The 19,553-nt window shown below is 49.6% G+C and overlaps 1 protein-coding gene across 1 annotated transcript in view; it reads left to right on the top strand.

The window, feature by feature from the left end:
- The window catches only part of DOCK4 (dedicator of cytokinesis 4), a 323,634-nt gene that overhangs the window by 271,317 nt on the left and 32,764 nt on the right, over positions 1 to 19,553 (top strand). Inside the window, exons 31-36 of the mRNA XM_054571366.1 lie at positions 1,114 to 1,262; positions 3,041 to 3,126; positions 7,326 to 7,352; positions 7,497 to 7,592; positions 8,388 to 8,448; positions 12,155 to 12,248. Of these exons, the coding sequence (XP_054427341.1) occupies positions 1,114 to 1,262; positions 3,041 to 3,126; positions 7,326 to 7,352; positions 7,497 to 7,592; positions 8,388 to 8,448; positions 12,155 to 12,248 (513 nt within the window). The remainder of the gene's footprint in view (positions 1 to 1,113; positions 1,263 to 3,040; positions 3,127 to 7,325; positions 7,353 to 7,496; positions 7,593 to 8,387; positions 8,449 to 12,154; positions 12,249 to 19,553) is intronic.

Below are 19,553 nucleotides of genomic sequence, written 5' to 3'. Positions count from 1 at the left end.
ATTTTCACCTGGATTTATATGTATGTCCAAACTCTGTGGCCACCTAGCAAAACAAAACAAATTAATGAGAAGGTATGGAACTCCCAAATGGGCAGGTAACTCTGAACCAGATGATTTTTGTGTGTCTTTGACCCTTCGTACAAAAGATCAAAGGTAGGAAAGGGAGAGAAGGGCAAAGGTCCTCTTTCATGAACGTGGCCGACTTCGGCTCGCTCCCCATCCCATCCCACGTGGTTTTAAACGGAGGCTGAGGGTTTGCTCCTGAGAAACGTTGCATTTTCCACAGCACCCAGGCTTCTTAAGATAAAAATAGACACTGTGAGACGTACCATAGGTGATCAGGGTAAGGGACCAAACTCCCCACTCATCTGCCGGATGAAACCATGTGTCCGCCCCACCCTGCACCTTCCCTTCCTCCCATGGAGCTCTTCCATCCCTCTCTGCTTGGTAACACACTGTTTTGGGTTCACTATTGTTACAGTGTTGTCTTTTCAGAAAACTGTTACAATATATTCTTTAAGATCACCATTTAGATTTTTATTTAGGCCATGTTTATTATATAAAAAAAAGAAACGCAGGTTGGAACCACCTTTTCTGTATATAAAAGTCGCCTGCAGTCCCACCACCGAGAGACAACTACTGGGCTTGGCCCGTGAGATGTCGTCTAGACAGTCCTACATTTTCCTAACGGAGGAGGTGCCTGGACATAAAGATACCCACCTTACCTTCCCAGTTAATTACATTGAAGGCTTTACCTGCCCTGTCCTTCAGCCTCGTTTCTAAATTGGCAGCCTAAAAATTCCACCGTGCATATGTTCAGGAGTGTACACAACCGATTCCTGATGATTTGTATCATTTTTAATTGCATCTTACAGCTTTTTTTAACTACAAAAAAACAAATTCTCTAATTTTTACTAAAAAGGGAGAACTATTAATCGGCACATTGAAACTTAACTATTTACGTATCTGCTTAGGGCAATATTTCCTCGCTTGGGGAAACAATTAAAATGGAGACAATACTTGCGATAGTTGTAAACACATATTATAACATTAATTTTCTGAAGGCTTATGCAGATGAACCATCCTGAAATGCAACCGTTTCGTTCGGTTTAGGAGAACACAAGCTCCACTTCATCCCCGCCCTGATCGGCCCCTTCCTGGAGGTGACCCTGATCCCGCAGCCAGACCTGCGTAACGTCATGATCCCCATCTTCCACGACATGATGGACTGGGAGCAGAGGCGCAGCGGCAATTTCAAGCAGGTGGGGGCTGCTCCGCAGACGGGCTGGGGCGTGTGGCGCTCGTTGCGCATGGCTGAGCGGCCAGACCTTGCTCTGAGCCAGGACGTGACCCTGAGCTAGCCACCAGCAGGCCAGGTCCCAGCCTGGCCGGCTCCTTCCCAGCCCTGCGCCTTGGACACCTCCCTGATCCTAGTGCCCCCTGAGCCTTCGGGAAGCCCTGCACGGCCATCGCATTCCCTTTCAGCTAAAAAATCGTGTGATTTCCCGGGTCCGTGTTTAAGAACCGGCAGAGGCTTGCTTGGCTCCCAGTTGGGCACAACACAGGAGGGTCAGAAGGTTAACAAGCCTTAAAATCACTGAGCTCACAGCGGTCTGCACTCTGTATTTGGGGAACGGCTAAGCTTTTGAGCCTTTGATGTGCAGCGTGTGTTGTGGCTCTTTGCTTGAAGCGCTGAGAATTAATTTAAAGGGGAAAGCACTGGAAATGCTTGCAAAGGAAATTCCAGGCAGAGGGACTTGTCATTTCTTGTTGGCGTAGGTTCTCATAGCGCTGGTCTGGCTTTGGGGAAGATGCAGGTTCTTATTCCAAAGGCAGATGGCATCAGAAGTCAGCTGCTTCTGCCCTGCCTCGTCACCCACGTTGCAGATACAAGGCCTCCTTTCTGTGGACACAGGCACTGCATGTATCTGTGTGTGCTCACCTACACTGCACGCACCTGCGTGTGCTCACCTACACTGCATGTACCTGCGTGCATTCACGTACATGCTTCGTACTCCTCCCAGTGAAGACTCCTGGCTCACATCTTAGAAAACCCGCCCACCTGACCAGCAAGCCAGGAGCCTGCAGAGAACCGCGCTGTTGCCAAAAGCCTGGCATTGTACCTGTGTCTGTGTCTACCTTTATTTCCAAGAAAGGTGATAGCTGAACAAGAGGCCATGGAAGTACTATATTGGGGGACCCACTTTGACTCCCTTTTGTCTTCATCCTTTTATTGAAATTTGATTCAAAAGCATGACTGGGCTGAGACCGGGAACAGTGTCTGACACTGTTCGCGGCCCCGGGCTGTGGAGGCCTCGGGCTGGCGAGGCTTCTCATTTCCTGGCTCTCCTGCCGGCTCAGGTGTCGGTTCTGCCCTCAGGTGAGACCCAAGGCCCATGGACTGCTGCTCTGGAAACAGGCCGCCTTGCCTGCAGTTCCCGGGACGCGTGTCCGTTCCCTATCTGGCCGCCTGCCGCTGACCTGGAGCGTCCTGGTCTCGGTGGGGCCGCCCACATGTGGGTGGGCGCTGCTCACCTGCCGCGCACACTCTGCGCAGCCCTGACCTGGCTGAGCAAAAAACGAGAGAACACATCAAAGAGTCACATTAGTGTCTGTGGATCTGTTAGTTTGCTCATCTTCATATATAGACATAGACATAGACATAGACATAGATATAGATACACATATATAGCTAAGATTTCTAGGGAAAGAAATTGGACTTGCCCGTTTCTATTGCTCCTATAAAAGGGTTCCGACGTTGGAGGCGGGCCACATGCCTTTGGGTCGAAACCAGCCAGTAGATGCTTCCACAGCCGCCAGAGCTGCCCTGTGCGGAGCTTGAAGTCACGGCGCTGTGTCTAAATGAGCCCCTCGGGGTTCCTGCAGGGGCGGGGGTCCACTGTTAGCCGCAGCTGCTCCCGGCACTTCCACACACAGTCGACTGTGGCGCGTTCTCCTGCCGGCGAAACAGTTTCCACCTGCCTGGAAATGCTACCTGTAAAGGGGAGCAAAGAGAGGGTCACCTCTGTGTGTGTTTCAGGTGGAAACGAGACTCATCGACAAATTGGACAGTCTGATGTCCGAAGGCAAAGGTGACGAAACCTACCGCGAGCTCTTCAACAGTATGTGAGTAACGGTTCTCTCCGGGTGGTTCTAGCCAGGGGCTTGGTGCCGGCGCTGAGCGGCTGAGTGCTGGGGGTTGGGGAGGGTGGCGGCTGGGGCCTCTCCGGGGCACCTGCACCTCGTCTTCGCGGAGGGCAAGATCGAGGAGCCTCGCCTGACTCTAGCAAGCGGGGCGTCTTATACTGAGGGTTCGACACGTCCTATTTTAATCTCTGACTAGGTGGGACAGGCCACGTGTTCCAGAGCAGCCCGCGCTCTCTGCCTGCCTGGTAGCTTGAGAAATGGGGCTGGAGGAGGAGGATTTCAAATAGGGCTGAGCGTGGGAGAAGACCAAAAGCGCGTGGCTTCTGTGTTGGCGCACCGTGCTGTCCAAAGCCGGCCGCCCGGCCGCCTGGCCGCCCTGCGGGGGGAAGGCACGCCCGTCTTCGCCTGCTCTTCAGGGCTTGGTGCCGCTTGGCCGCACCAACAGCCCACACGTCTCTAATTGCTTCCTGTGAGAGTATCACAGAAGCAAATCATTTCTAATAAATTCTGCGTTGGGGCCGGGTGTGGAGGATGGAGGAGCGGCGGGGTACGGTGTGAGGGACCGAGAGTGTCCTCATCCACAGAATGTGGGTCCAGTTCCGGGAGGAGTCGCTGCACCGGGTGTTTGCCCGCTGGGTGACACAGCAGCAAGCGCACAGAGCGTGTTCCGATTTTAAGGCTGACACTTGTTTTCTCTCCAGCTGCCTATGGGCTTCGGTCATTTTCAAACCTGGGTACTTACCAAGTGTGTCTTATGCCCAGATTGCGCCTAAAAGCCGGCCGGGGTGCTTGCACGCCGATAGGCAAGTGCGAGATTCTGTGACTCATTCCCTGCTCGCGTATTTAGAGCGCTGGGCGTAAGAGGGTATCCGGGTTTGGAAAGCATTATTAGTGACTGATAAGACTTCAGCCTGCCTGACTCAGAATCATTCTTGAAGCTTTTGAGAAAATTATATTGAAAAGACGAGCCAAGAAAGGGTATCCAGATTTCTTGCGGTGGTGGTGTTGGCAGGGGGTTGGGGGGGTGATAAAATGCGCTCTTTGTCCTGAATCCTGAACACCACCATTTTCTTCCAGTTTTAAACTGGGACTTGAAATCTCTCTTCAGCAAGTCCGCCCTCATTCTTGTGTGCAAAGCATCTGTGTCTCACAACAGCTGGAGTTTTAGCAAGAGTTCTGATTAAAACCTCATCCAATGTAATAAACTGCTTTTGAAAGCGACTCTCATGCCAGTTACCAGTCCTTGGTTTGAACAAAGAACTAAAATGAGAAAGCACTCAGTGAAATGAATCTCTTGAGATTTGTGATTAATTTTCATAATAAATTCACAAGATTAATACGCACATGGTTCTATGGTGCCTCGTAACTGCCTTAATAAAGGCCTGATAGTGAACAATTTGGATTGCTTGTGTGTAAATATCACTTTGAAATAGCAGCGCTGCTTTGGCATTAAAATCAAAGCAATGTTTAAAATATTAAGCATCTGTAATTAGGACTCTTTAAAGAGCCTGATTTATTCAATGGGGATTTTTCTTCTTTTGTTGATTTTTAGTGTATTACTAGAAACGTGTTACAATAAATATTTTTCTTTCATGCTTTTACAATCAGCATGTTGGGAATAAATACAGTCTACAGTGATAATTACATTATCATTACTACCTGGGCTCAGAAAAGAAACTGCGACCTACCTGTGTTTCCAGTCCCAGAGACTTGCTTTCTGGCCACAGGAGTCACAGCGAGTTCGTCTAGTCACAGCGAGCCACTGCGCCCGTTACGTTCGTGAGGAACACACGTTGTCACAGCACAGAGTCCCATTGGATCTCTGTCATTCATACCTAAGACTTTAGGTGTGTTCAGAAACCTAAAGCCACCCCCTGCCTCCCGAAATGCGGCCGTTGCCCAGGTAGCCGAGACCTTCCGTTTCTGTGGTGCCTTCCCGAGACCTCAAGCCATCTCGCTCTGACCCTAATGTCATCCTTGTTGACCGCATGTTTTTGAAGGAAGAGTCGGGATTTATTCCCCTTGACAACGCCAACGTTGCGGATGTGTGAGTGTGAGCTCCCGGAACCGCGGGTCAGAAGGGAACCGCGCCTCCCAGCAGCCCGCACACACTCGCTGAGCCCCACTGAGCCCCACTGAGCCCCTGCCCGGTCCAGGGCGCCTGCGGGGCTGGGGACGCCGCCGTGGCCGTGCTGGGGAGCACAGGGCGGGGGGCCTTCTCCAGCTTCGGGGGCCCTGGAGGAGGCAACTCCCATCTCAGCTTTTCCCTTGGCCCTGACGAGGTTCCGCCAGGTGCTCCTCTGAGTAGTTCAGTGCGACTCCAGAGCATTTCAGAGCCTGATCTGGTGATCACAGCACAGTAGCGTTTGGGGACAGAGGATTAGCTCTGTCACACATCCTTCAGGTCGCTGACGCTTTACGCAGGCACAGCTGTTTTTCTACGAGTGATGGCCCCAGCGCGACCCTGTTTGATACAGAGAGAAATCGATGGGGGGTCAAACCTCCCCGCCAAAATCCCTCCATAGAGTGATAGCTCACTGAGCGCTGTGCTACCCTGCAGCCCAGTGTTGGGGCTCCCATGCCTGTCTGTGAGCAATAAGACAGCGCCTTGTACTGTCCTCAGATGAGCTTCCTGTGTACTCACCCTGGGCACGTAGGTTTGATTATAGACCCAGTGAAAGTGCCCCGTCTCCCCCAAGTTAACCAGAGGGACCCCGCTGCTCTTGCCGATAGCCCGAGGTCTGTACCAGGTGCAGCGGGACGGCGCGCTGTGGCGCAGAAGCCAGCGCGGCCGTGAGAGCCGGAGGGCTTGGTCCCAGGCCGGGCCCCACCGCTTGGATACTGGGTGCTGGGTGCACCAGGGAAGCAGGCGCTGCAGAGTTTTGCCTCTTCTTGCAAGAGGATCCTGAACTCCGACTTCTTCCTGCATCTGGAGCCTCTGCAAAGTGACGCTCACGCCCGTGAAAGAGGTCTCTGTGTATTTTTAGAATGATCACTTAAGTTGAGTTCTTTGTTTTTCAGCCTCTCAAGCATAGGAGGTGTGGGCTGTCACTTGGGGAAGTTTCTCTGTCACCCTGCATTGTTTGGCAGGCACATTTTCATTTCAGCTCTTGGTTCAGTACCAAGTTGGCACTTAAGCCTGAAGTAGGTGCTGTTCAGAGGGGGGTGTGTGTGTTTGTTTGTTTGTAAAGAAAACACATTTCAGTCCAACCACGGGACCTTTCCCGGGGCGGATCAGTCAGGCAAGCTCCGTCCCTTTCCATGCTAGCTGCCCACCTCCCACCTCCACCCCCATCTAGGAAACAGTGCCGAATAAACCAGGAAAACAATGTAGCTTTTTTTCCTTTTTCCATTGAGCACAGTGTACAACAGACTTAGGCTATACTTGTAAGAATTGTTTTCTAGGCTATTTCTGAAACCAAGATGAAAGAGACACAAGGTTTTAGAAAGGCGAGGGCTCGGTTCAGAGGGGCAGGGGACTCTCTTCGGTCGGCCATGCTGACGTCCTGAGGCCCATCCCCAGGACATGACGTTCCCGTCCTACAGGCTTCGCCCAGCGTACGGTTCATTTGCCGAAGAGCAGGAGCAAGAGGAAAGCAGGCGCTAATTTTTGTGATTGTCACTAGTTTGTGTTTACGTAGCACCTCTGTGCCAAGGCACTTGAGATTAGGGAGAAGGTGGGAGGCACATGGGGCTCGGTACCTGTCATCAGCTCGCAGTAACCACCGCAGAGAAAACCCTCCGTGATTAATGACGCAGTGAATGGGGCTGTTGAGTGAGTGCACAGATAGTACAACATGTATTGAGTGGGCAAATGGTAAGTGAGAGAAAAAACGCCAAACGTCACGCTGTCTGTGCAAGGATCTTCGTGGCATTGCAGTGCAGTGAAATTGCTTGGATGAGGATGCTGTCCACTGAGAGGTAGGACAACGTCTCTCCCTGCGTCCAGCCAGGTCGTACTTAAAAGTAAACTTGCAGGTGCTGCTGTTTTCGCTTGTCACAATGTTACTCGATGTGGTAAGATGCAAGCCTGCTCCCGCTGGAGAGAAGTAGGAGAAAATGTCTGTGAGCCGTGAGGTGCTTGTCTGTTTTGAAAATGTGATTATATGCATGTGTTCGTATTTGATGACTTGGATAATCTGAAAATCCATTTGCTTTGTCAATGCTTCCGGGATTAGAATTCCACTCTTTGGTCCCTATCCTAGGTAAGACGTTGTTTGCAAATTGTGCTCCTTGTAAGATGTTGCAGTGGTTGCTAAGGCATTTAAGGTACTAAGGAAAGTAAAATGGTTGTCATGGTGACTGATAAAAATAAATGTTAAAAATGCCCTGGGTTCTCTCTCTTCCAGTCTGCTGAAGAAAATTGAGCGGGAAACATGGAGGGAAAGCGGGGTCTCGCTGGTCGCCACTGTGACCCGTCTGATGGAGAGGTTGCTGGATTACAGGTAAGTGGCGGCCTGGGCTTGCCAGGCGGCCACGCCCGGAGTTGGGGGCAGGGCGTGCCTGTGCACGGGGCCCCGCGCTCGCGCTCTCCACGCGCAGTGGGCCGTCGGGCCGGGGGCCTGTGCACGGAGGCGAGGGGCTCTGCGCTCCCCGGGGCTGGGCGTTGCCGCGGGCGTCCTCCCTTTCCTTCTGCTTCACTCTGGTCCACAGTTCCTTCCGAGTCTCAGGGAATGGCCAGGGCTCGCAGATCCCATTCTCCAAGGGATTTTTTTTTTTTCTGTCGGTTTTTTTTATCTGGACTCGCCCATCTGAGCCAGTAAGTAGATCCATCCGTTTCAGGGTGGAGACTGCAACAGAGACTGTACAACGGGGCTGCTTTTTATAGACTTTTTTAAAAAATAATTTTTAAATGATCTAAACTATTAAAGCAGTTGGGTCCACTTCACTGCGTGGTGTTTCTTTGTTTTACTTCAAAAACGTCCCTCGTTCCCATCGTGGATGGCCACGCTTCCCGGCTCCTCCTTGCCCACGCTGGGAGGCATATTGTATAATAACACCCCCTCACTTCTCCCTGAGCCCCGGCCCTGGGGAGGGGGGCGCCTCCACCTGGAGGCGAAAGTCTCTGCAGACGTGGAGGCTGGAGAGTCAGCCCCCACCCCTCCTGAGATCCCTGGGGAGTCCCTCCGGCCACCGCACCTTTGCCTGAACAGCCACTCGCCTCTCATTTCCCTGCAAGCGCCCCCTCTGTGTGCCCCAGGGAAGAGGTTCCGCGTTCTGACCGTCGCTTTTCGTTCCAGGGACTGCATGAAAATGGGGGAGGTGGACGGCAAGAAGATCGGCTGCACGGTCAGCCTCCTGGTTAGTAACCCGCTCCCCTGCCCCCGCTAGCCTCACCTGGGGGGTTCTTTTGTTTTGTGTTACAGAACTACTATGTTTTGTGTGGTTTCAATCCACAGCGTGTTTGTATCTGGACGTTTCTTAGAGGAGTTTACAAGTAGGTCTGAAAGAGGCCCCGTGAGCTGCAGGTTGAATTAAATCCCAGAAAACGATCCTCCAGAGCATCACCGCGCCCCTCAGCCCTCGGGGACCCGGAGGCCCCGCGGGCGCCCTGCGCTCCTGTGGCGGGGCCCCCTCCTCCCAGAGCCTCCGCTGCTCTCGGGAAGGGCACGGTGTCCCCGTGGAGGACTCTGTACTTTCCTCCCTTCTTTAATAAATAGTAGTGACCTCTTCTTTTGGGACCAAATGACAGCTGTCTGTTAAACGCACTAATTTTCACTCTTGAGCTTCCTTGCTCATTAACCCTATAGTACCAGTACTAGTTAAGGAGTATAAGGAGGATGATCATATAATTTACTACCCAAACAGGACATTTTTGAGAGTCAAATGAAATGTTATGTAAGGTTGACAGGCTAACCCGGAACTGTCCTGGGAAAACCACGTTTATGTTAAAGTGTCTCATGACAACTTAAATCGAGTGGCATTCTCACCGTGGGGCAAACCATGCCTGGCCTTACTATCCCTTCCGTTTCGGTGCTCACAGAGGGTGAGTGGGTGCTTTTGGTAATTTCCCGCAATCGGATCTGAAATACAGAACCACCGGACGGTTTCCATTTCTGAGCTTGGGGGCATAGCAGCCTTGTGTTGCAGAGTAAACAAAACGTCACCATCTTGTCCGGGTGCTTATCCTCACGCTGGCTGCTGCCCTGAGTTCTCCCGGCATCCGCCCCTGCCCTGACTCTGCCTGGCCTCCTCCGTTGGCTTCGGTCCTGTTGCCTTGCGCGTGGCTTCGTTCCCTCCCCACTCCGCTGTCCTCGAGGCTCAGAGCTGTCGCCTTCTCGTGCTGGCCGTGTGTCCCTAACTTATCCCCCCCTGCACTGTCTGCATCTCTGAGCCCCTGGCGTGTTTTTTCCCACACCCACCTCTTCCTCCTTGTTGAGGATTTGATTATTACATCTCCGCCTCTGACATCAGTCTCTAAGAATAGCGAGACCCCGGTGTCCTCCCCCGGGCCACACCTCGCCGGGCACTTTCTCCCGTGACTGGCCACCAGCCTCAGCCGTAACCTCCGGGCCGTGGGGCCACGCTCGCTGGGCCAGCCCGCCTCCCTGCCCTCTTCGCACCCATACCTGACCCTGAACGTGACTAAGTTCATCCCCGCTTGTGACTCTCCTGTCTGTGTTCCCCTGGGGTTCAGGGCTTTTTGCGTGTTCGTTTGTTTGGTTTTTGCCAGCCTCCCCCAGTCAGCACCCTTAGCCCGAGCTCCCTGCTCACGCGCTGGAGGAGAGCCCGGCTCTCTGTTTGCCTCCGGCTGTCTCTGCCCATCTCCTCCCTCCCGGCCGACCCGGCTCCAGGCAGTCTCGTGAATACCCTCCAAGGAAGGCCTGTCCCCTTTTCCAGAAGAGTCCGTCCCTGTTGCCCCCCTTCTTTCTCGGTGCCTCTGCTTGGAGGCGAACAAGTACAGGCTTGTTTCCCCAAGCTCATTGCTTCAACTGGAACAACACAGGCGAGCATTTCCTTAGATGGAGGAATTAACTTGCAGCCTTAAATCTGTTTGTTCTCATCTCCCAGTGGGAAGGAACCAGAGGCTTAATAAAACCTGTGGCCACAAAGAATGTATCCAGTTAGCTTTGCAGCTATGGAGAGTAGTCCTTATAGAAAATGTTACCCTTTGGAAAGCTGTTCTAATTTCAGCTAGCACAAGAATGCTTCTTATGAAAAGAGCAAACGTATAACCTTGAAGTCGAAGCTGACCTTCCTAGCTCTACCCCATGGGACAGTTTCTGGGTGTTTCCTCGCGGCAGTGTGGTCTCTTCAGCCACGCACTTCCTCGCAGAGATGACTCTCCCTCTCCTGAGATCGGTTCCAGGTGGTCTTCGGGAGAACCCTGGCTTGCTTTGTGCCATCAGAGCTAAAGTGCAGTGTTAAATTGGTGAAAGGGCGCCATCTTTGACATGACTCAAGCTAGGAAGTGTAATTACTGTTTGTCCTTTGAGTCACCCAGACTACATGAAATATTCTCATCCGCTGATGGGAGGTCTCTCTCTCTCTCTCTTTTTAAGAATTGTCCATTTACGAAGGGATCCCTTTGTTTTCAAAGAAGGCTGCTTCTTACCAGGAAGCTATTAGAGCAAATCATCCTTTAATAACGTAAAAACCTGCTGTGGGAATGGTAGATTTGTGTTTATGGTACAACAATTCTTACTAATTAAAATGATTTGGGTTATAATGAGAGCTGTGAATAGCATTATTTACTTAGCTGTTCAAAGAATGCCAAGATCTACAGAACACAAGAGGAAAAAGGGGAGGATAATAGTATAAATCGGAGGGGGCACCCTCCTATATTCGATTACACGGTAGTGCCTCAAGGTTGGAAAAGTCCTCCTACTGAGGAAAGGACCCCAGGAAGGACCTGGACAGACGGCCCTCCCTCTTCCAGCTCAAGCACAGCCGAAGGAGCCGCATTGGCTGGGTTAGCCCGTTCCCAAAGCCGCTCTCACTGATCCGCTCCACGCACTGCAGCGTCCGCGGCCCTTCCCCCTTGGAAAAGCCGGTCACTCGCTCAGGTCCTCCGCTGCCCCCCGCGTCGTTTCCCTTCTTCCTCCCACCAAGCGGCACAAGTCAAACCAGCAGCAGCGAGGATGGTAGGAGCCCCGTGCTGTGCCCAGGATTTCGTGCCTGACGCTCGGCTCCGGAAAGCGCCTCCGCAGCCGTGCAGCGTCCAGCCCTTGCCGAAATCCGGCTTCGTGCCCATTAGCCTCTCCGCGTCCTGCGTTCCGCGAGGGGCGCAGTGCTTTCTGATTGGTGACAGTCGAGAGGCTGGTGCCGAGGCCACGGGCGCAGGTTCAGTCCCAGGCGAGTTTTGATGACCTTAAAATGTGTTAGCGAAGTTGAGTAAGGGCAAGATCCTTTTCTTTATAAATAAATAGAATATTTTCAATAAGCTTGCCTCTACAATAATAATTTGGAACAAAGTATGTTGTGATTAATCCTTTTATGATTTGTACATGAACTAGAAATATTTAAACGCCAGCTCAAGTGAGAAATTCCAGATGACACCCTAACAATGAAGAGCTTTTCCATCCCCTGTCTTCCACATGATTCTTCGGGGAGGGAGGGGGATGCTTTTCCGTTGTTCCTTATTCATCCTTACCTGTCTGTCTGACTTTTCTCAGAATAAACCTGTGTTTGAATCTTGACAGAAACTCCTTTGAGTATCATTAATGTAATAAGCAGGTTACTCTGTTACCTATTTCACTATAGGCTGACTGTCCATTGACAGTTAAACTAACAAAAAAAATGATAAAAAGTTACAAAAGAAATGTTAATCAGTGTTAGTAACACCTGAGAAAGTTCCCGGCTCATCGCATGATTGTTAGGCCCTACGGAACCCAGACCTTGTTGAGTCAAAGACACAACATTTAAATTGTTCCCCTGAATTCATGTTTTTAAAGACATTTATATGAAAAAAAGATCAGTTCTCTTTCATGAAACTTCAGCAGAGTAAAAGGAAGATATTTGCAGGCCTGACTGTTGAGGAATTATCCACTTGTACTTTTTTCCCCAGAACTTCTATAAGACCGAACTGAACAAGGAAGAGATGTACATTCGCTACATTCACAAACTCTATGATCTGCATCTCAAAGCTCAGAACTTCACAGGTAATTCTGTCTTCTGGCTCAGGGCGGGAGGGGGTGGGCTCTATGTGTTCCCCATGATACCTCCTCTGCTTTCTAGAATTAGGGCTGAGGACTCAAGCATTTCTACTTTAAAACTGAGGTTTATTTTTTATGTGATTGATTCATCTTTTGTTGTTCAGTGTTTCCAACCGCTGTATTAGATAAAGAACCACCTATTTTTTTTAAAAATTGAAATTTATTTTTAATTGGATTTATTTTTTATACTTTAATATATATATTGCCTATTTTACTATATCTCTCTTTGCATAGTTTTTTAGAGGTTGCTTTTGGGGTTACAAAATGCAACCCTAACTTTTCACAGCCTGCTTAGAGTTAGTATTTTATATTTTATTTTTATTTTATTTATTTTTAGAGGGGAAGGCAGGGAGAGAGGGAGAAAAACATCAATGTGTGGTTGCCTCTCACGCACCCCTTACTGGGGACGTGGCCCACGACCCAGGCATGGGCCCTACCTGGGAATCAAACCAGTGACCTTTTGGTTCGCAGGCTGGCATTCAATCCACTGAGCCACCCCAGCCAGGGCTAGAGTTAGTGTTTTACTACCTCAGGTTAAATGTGGGAACTTTACAACTGCAGGGTCCCTTTGTCCTCCCCACATTGTGTGGTAGCTGTCACATGTATTACATTTACAAACATTGGAAGTCCTGTCGGTTAATGTCATAATTTTTTATTTCAACAATCATACCTCTTTTAAAGAAGGATAGAAATATTAATAGAATAGTATATTTACTTAGATATTATTTACCATTACTACTTTGTTCACTTATGAAGTTCCCAATTTTTCTGTTACCACTTTCCTTCAACCTAAACAACTTGTTTTAGTGTTTCTTTGAAAACAGATTTAGTGGTGAAGAATCCTTAGTTTGCTTCACTGGAGAGTGTCTTTATTTTCCCTTCGCCCCTGCAGGGTATGTTTGCTGGATATAGAATTCTAGGTGGACTGTTCTTTTGCCTCAGCACTTCAGAAAATGTTCCATTCTCTTCTGGCCTCCATGGTCTCTGATGTGAGATCTGCTGTCATTTAAATTGTTTCCCTGAATGTAACCTGCAATCTGTTTTTTTCAAGATTTTATCTTCGGTTTTCAGCAGTTTGATTACGCCTTGGATGGGCATGGCTTTAAGTATGTCCTCTTTGGGTGTGCCGAACTCCTTGAATCGATAAACTTATTTCCTTCACTAAGTTTGGGAAGTTTTCAGGGACTGTTTACTCAAATACATTTTCTGCACCAATCTTTCTCCTCTCTTTTGGGACTCCAGTGACATGAATGTTAGGCCTTTTGGTGTTGTTCCATAAGTTTCTGGGACTCTGTTTGGTTTTTGTTTTTTTTTCAGTTTCTGTTTTTTTGGTCTTTCAGACAGATTGGATGGTTTCTGTTGATCTGGTTTCAAGGCCATTGACTGTCCTCTGTTAGTGCCATTGAGCTGTTGAGTCTTCCAGTGAAATTTTAATCTTTGCTGTTATATTATTCTGTTCTAAAATTTTCATTTGGCTCTCATAGCTTCCATTTCTTTGCAGAAAACAAAGTGTTCACTTTTAATCCATGGAACATGCGCATAATAGCTGCTTCAGTTTGTCTGTTATTCCTGTAGCTGAATCATCTTGGAGTTGGCATCTGTTAATTGCCTTTCCCTTTGAGATTTCTTTATTTTTCCTGTTTCTTTGACTGTCAAATAATTTGGAACTGTATCCTGGACATTTTGAATATTATGAGACTGGATTTTGTAAAAATCTCCTGGAGAATATTGGCTTTTTTTTTTCTTCAAATTGTAGCAAACACTCAGTGCAGTTTGTCTCATACTTCAAGTGCTGAACCACCCTCTGCAGGTTGGGGCCCTAACATCGGTTTAGTTTTTAGAGCCTTTGCAGTACTATTCTCTCCGCTCCTGCACAGTGTCTCCCAGGCGGAGCCTGGGACCTGGGCAGAGATCTGTACCACAGTGACTTCTCAAAGCCATTTTTTGAGTCTGGTCTGTTCTACCCGTGGGCAGCTGGGGAGTGGGCCTGTGGCGTCATCCCCAGAAGTGAACAGCCCTTTCCCCGGCTCCCTTCTGTCTGCAGTCTTCTCGCCCTTCAGTTCTCACAGGGGCGTCTTTCCCCGTGCCCTGCCTTGATCCAAGCCGAAATGCTCAAAGCCAAGGCTTGATTCTCTCCTCACAGTCGTGCGCCCCGTTCGGTCTCTCGGGGGACCAAGCTGTGACACTGGAAAACCTGTGGAAGCCACTGCTGCCATTTGTGATTGTCCCCACTGGCCCCGCTGCTCGTTTGCAGTTTTGATCCTGGGACACAGGGTAGCCTGGAAGATCCAGTGTGCCCCGCCCCACAGAAGATCCGCTTTGCTGTCCTCTGCCTGGCGGGGGTTTGCTGGGACTGTTTTCTGTTGTTCCTGTTGTGCGCGTGTGTGCGTGCGCACGCGCACGCGCGCATTTCCAGGAGACAGGGTAGTCGAAGTCAAAGATAAGAGAGGCAAACATGAAAACAGGAAACTCTCCACTCTGTGGCCATCCATAGACTGATGTTCCTACTCTGATTTATTGGGTTGGCCAAAAAGTCCATATGTTTTTTCCATAAAATAAAAGACACATTTTTCATTTTCAGCAATAACTTTATTGATTTGGGTATTTTGAGCATGTCGGCTGCCTCATGCTATTGGCTTCTAGTAGGTAGAGGCCAAAGGTGCTGCTGAACATCTTCCAATGCACAAGACAGCCCGCAGCAAAGGACTATTTGGCCAAAATGTCAATAGGACCAAAAACTTGGCAAACCACTTTTGACACGTTCGCTCAGTCACAGCACCTTCTCCATACACTGCACAAATCTTTTTTTTGTTTTTCAGTTGTATTTTTTACCTTTCTTGAAATAATAAAGCATAATAAACCAAAAAAATTGCATATCTTCTTCCGTCTTCAATATTAAAATGCCTGCATAAAAACTCACCAATTTTGATACTTTTTTAAATGCATGGTGATATGACAATTGTCACAATATAGTCTAACAGATTGTTTCAAATAAAGTTAAAGACAGCTTTATTAAGCACTTTATTAAGTGCTTTATTAAGCACTCCTAGAGCCACTGTACAGAAAACTAAATGAACTTTTTGGCCAACCCAGTATTTCTGAGTCCCCCAGCGGATGCTTTCTATATTCTGTTGAGGGTTCTTGCATTGCAATCAGTGGGAAAAATTGGGTGGAATGTGCTTACTGTCTCTCGCCAGAACCAGAACCCTTTACCTGGAGTAAGGGGCGGCAGATCTTGCTCTTCTGTTACACTCTTCTCCCGAAGAACACCTTCTCCCGAGGAACACATGCGCTGCGGCCACCCCCTCACCTTTCTGAGAGTGAGGGGGCCCTTTCCGCAGTGGTGCCCGTGCGCCCAGAACGCAGGTGAGGCTCCGGCTGCATCGCCCTCTGTGCACCGAGAGCAGCTCTCTTTGCCCAGTCGGGAGGTCCTGAGCTCTTCCTGCCTATTTCTGTTCTTAACCTTCCTCAAGTGGTCGTTCATGGAGCGCTATTGATGTGGCTCCCTAAAATCTTGCAAAATCGTTGCCTTTCCGTGTTCCTGCTTGCTTGCCTCGGGTGAGCCTTTCTCATCTCTCAGCTGGACCGCTTTTGAGCTGTCACCAAAATTAGTCTCCACAGCGTGCCAACTGCCTTCCACCAGCCAGACCAGGCGCCCAATTCCGGAAAGAATGTTTTCATAGAACCCAGCCAGACCCACTTAGATTTCTATTGTCCGCAGCCGCTTGCGTGCCACGGCGGCAGAATCGAGTGGTTACAGCGGCAACCGTACGGCCTGCGAGCCTGTAGTATTCTCGGTCTGGGCTGTATGATCATTTTGCCAGCCTCGCCTCTCGGGAGATTGCGCTGCCCGTTTGTGTCTTCTGCAAAACAGAGCTCCAGCCCCCGTTCACGGCTGCCGTGACGGTGACGGAACCAGCGCCCGTCCGTCCAGCCTGGCCCGGCCCCTCCTGCCGCGTCCTTCGTCTGCCCGCAGGGCCAGCCCTGAGCCTGGTTCCGTGGGTCTGCGCCTTCCCGGAGCCTCTTCCTTCCCGCCCTCTCACTGCCTGTTTTTCATGAGCTGGGCGGATGTTTCCATGTCTTTTCCTATGGCCATTTTTCAGATTTCAGTTAAAGCCTCACATTGTTTTTATTAATAGTTATATGAGGTTTGTATGTGCATGCGCGTGGGTGGGTGGGTGGGTGGGTAGATGGGCAGGACAGTAGCTTTATCTCCAGTTCAGGGGTGAATTCCTTGAGGATAAGAGATGATACATTCTTCTCCTTTGTTTTCTCTCTTCTTAGAATAGTGCCCAGCAATATGAGACTTAAATAAATGCATTGCTAATGAATACGCTCAGTTAAATTGTAACTCTTGGAGAGCAGGTTTTTCTCTTTCAATACTGGTGATTCCTTGATCGCTACGGAGGCCTCAGTGTCTCTCTAGACAGATGTGCTCATAGTTTTGATTATATAGACTGAGGTTTTTGAGCTGATTCTATTGCCTGAGCATTTAATGGTCATTTTTAAGTAGTTAATAGACAAATTTTGAGAGAAATAGTGAACCTATTTTTTTAACTTTCTAAAAAAAAATTTAATTGTTTATGTTACTACAGTTGTCCCAGTTTTCCCCTTTTGCCCCTGAACCTACTTTTATATCTGTGGAGAAATCTGGCAGGCTTGTTTTATTTAAAGTCCATTAAAAAAAAGAAAGAAAGAAATGAGGGAAGTAACTGAGGACAGGCTCTTCCAGATATGCGACAGCTCTATTTTGGTTCCCGAAAACAAGGTCCAAATCTGTCCCATTATATTTGGGAAACCTTTTTTCTTTCATTTGTTTGCAGTTTTTATGTTCCCCAAAGTCATAAGAAGTAAGCCCTTTTCCCATATGACATTTTATTCATCTTCTGTTCTCATTTCTGTGTGTCCTTGGAGGAAGTGAAATTGGTGGAAAAACTTCTGTGTCTTTAATAGGATTTTGTTTAAATGGCACAACCCGTGGCGGCCTTTTATGATAGGGTCTTCATTCCTAACTCACCTTCACTCTTCTCCTGCATTATTGCTTCTCTTGTCTTATCGGGGGCCTCGCTGTACCCATCTCAAAATGATGGGGTGAGACGGCCCATACAATGCGGCAATGCCTTCTGCTCAAAACTGGAAATACTTATAAAAGAGTATCTGTCCGAAATTCTGGATGTGATTCATTTTTCCCTCTTCAATACATAATATCATCTTCTAAAGAGACAGAAAAAGCATACAACATATTACAGTAAAACATCTACAACTTGCTAGTAAGTTCAAACTCATCCTCCGTCGTCTTTGTTGTTCATGCCTCAAAGGCATACACATTTCAGTTAACGAAAAATTTTGTTTTTTTTGCAACACTGTTTTCCCTCAGATACCCATTGTCATTTTGCCAAGTTAAATTCTTATCCCAGTGTGATTTGCCTTTGCACCCTCCCTGTGTCACCCCCCGCCCCAAGCCATTGGTCAGCTTCCTCTGGTGACCTGCTTGGGGCTACTTGCTCCCCACACTTTTCTGGGGGCAACTCACACTTGACCTTCCAACTGTCCCCTGGACCATCCGGGGCTTCTGCTGCAGAAAGGCTGCCCTCTGGCTTCCGACCCCTTTTCATGGAAAATGGCCGGTCTCCAGGGTGTCTTCTGAGTGCCCAGGCGCAGGGGTGGGGAGGACCCCAAAATTTTTTTGTGCATTTATTTAATTTTTTGGTTGCTACTATTCTGTCTTAAGTTTCAGGTGCACAACCAAGTGTTTAGATCAGCACATACTTTGCAAAGTGCGCCCCCTGGTGTTTCCAGTCCCTGTCTGGCCCCATCCATAGTCAGTACAGTGTTGTTGACTGTAGGCCCCAGGCTGTACTTCCCCTCCCCATGACTAGTTTGTAACTACCAGTCTGCACTTCTCAGTCCCTTTACCTTTCTTACCTAATTCCTCACCTCCCTTCCCTCTGGCAATGATGAGTCTGTTTCTGTTTCATTTGCTCAGATATTTTGTTCTTTAGAGTCTACTTATAATTGAGAGCATATGGTACTTGTCTTTCTCTGCCTGACTTATTTCACTGAGCATAATACTCTTTAGGTGCATCCATGCTGTAACAAATGGGAAGGTGTTGTTCTTTTTCATGGCCAAGTAATATTCCATTGGATAAAAAGTACCGCAACTTTTATAGCTATTTGTCTATCGATGGGCCCTTGGGCTGCCTCCCTATCTTGGCTATTGCAAATAATGCTACAATGAACATAGCATGGAGGTTCCCCAAAAGAATTAAAACTGGAGCTGCCTTATGACCCAGCAGTTCTACTTCTGGGTTTATAGCTGAAGAAACCCAAAACACTGCTTTGGAAGAATATATGCACAAAAGAAAGTTGAGAGGGAACAATGGTGATTCCTGGGCTGCTTCATTAAGGGAAAGGAGGAGTCCCTCACAGCCAAGGGGGCGGGTCCCCGGGGAGGCCCGTGGGCGAGTCCGCGTGCCGTGTGAGGGACCCGCGGTCGGTTCCGACGGGGGAAGCGAGTGTGGCCGGAGCAGCGAAGGCACACTTGGGGTTTTCTTAGGTGCTTGGCGCTGATTAGAAGGATAGATGGGGAACTACAGACCCAGAGACCGCCTCCAGCGGCCACAGAGAAGCTGGTGCGCTGCCGAAAACAAAGCCCGGATCTCGTGCCCGGGCTCCCGCCCCGGCCCTGCCCCGGCCGCGGCATCTTCCGGGCCACCCCCACGTGGTGGGCGTTCGCCCTGCTCTGCGTCCACCGGTCAGCCAGCGCCCTTCAGTAGACTCTGTCCGCCTGGAGGACAAGGTCGGCCAGTGCCCGTGCGACAGAAGGCACCCTTGTCCCTGTGGAGCAGCTCTGTGTTCCCAGCTGCCTCCATCGGCTTTGTCCACAGAGCTGCTGACAGGCCAGGGGCTCCACTCGGGGGCTGGCAGCTTCTTAGAAGAGGCAGCAGTGCCTCCCTCTTACCTGTCCTCTGTGGAGGGACCATGGGGAGCGGGAGCGGGGCGGTCGGTGGGGGCCAGGCTGTAGCCACCCTTCTCCGTCCCGTTAGGAAGCCGGATTCGTTCTGTGAGCTGCCGAGCTTCCCGGGCTAGTTTTAATCTGGGGCAAAACCGATACTTGCCCTGAAAGAAGGCCATCCTGGTAACAGTGGGCGGGCGGCGGGGGCTGTGAAGGCTGGCGACGGAGCTCGCCTTGGGCAATTAAAGAGGAGAAAGGCCTGAGTCTGTGTGGGGGGCTGCGAGGGAGAGGCGGCT

The sequence above is a fragment of the Pteronotus mesoamericanus genome, unplaced genomic scaffold (genome assembly GCF_021234165.1).
Source record: "Pteronotus mesoamericanus isolate MK-2021 breed Mesoamerican mustached bat unplaced genomic scaffold, CSHL_Meso_final contig_220, whole genome shotgun sequence".
In the NCBI taxonomy this organism is placed as follows: Eukaryota; Metazoa; Chordata; class Mammalia; order Chiroptera; family Mormoopidae; genus Pteronotus; species Pteronotus mesoamericanus.
This window is presented reverse-complemented; position numbering and strand designations above follow the sequence as displayed.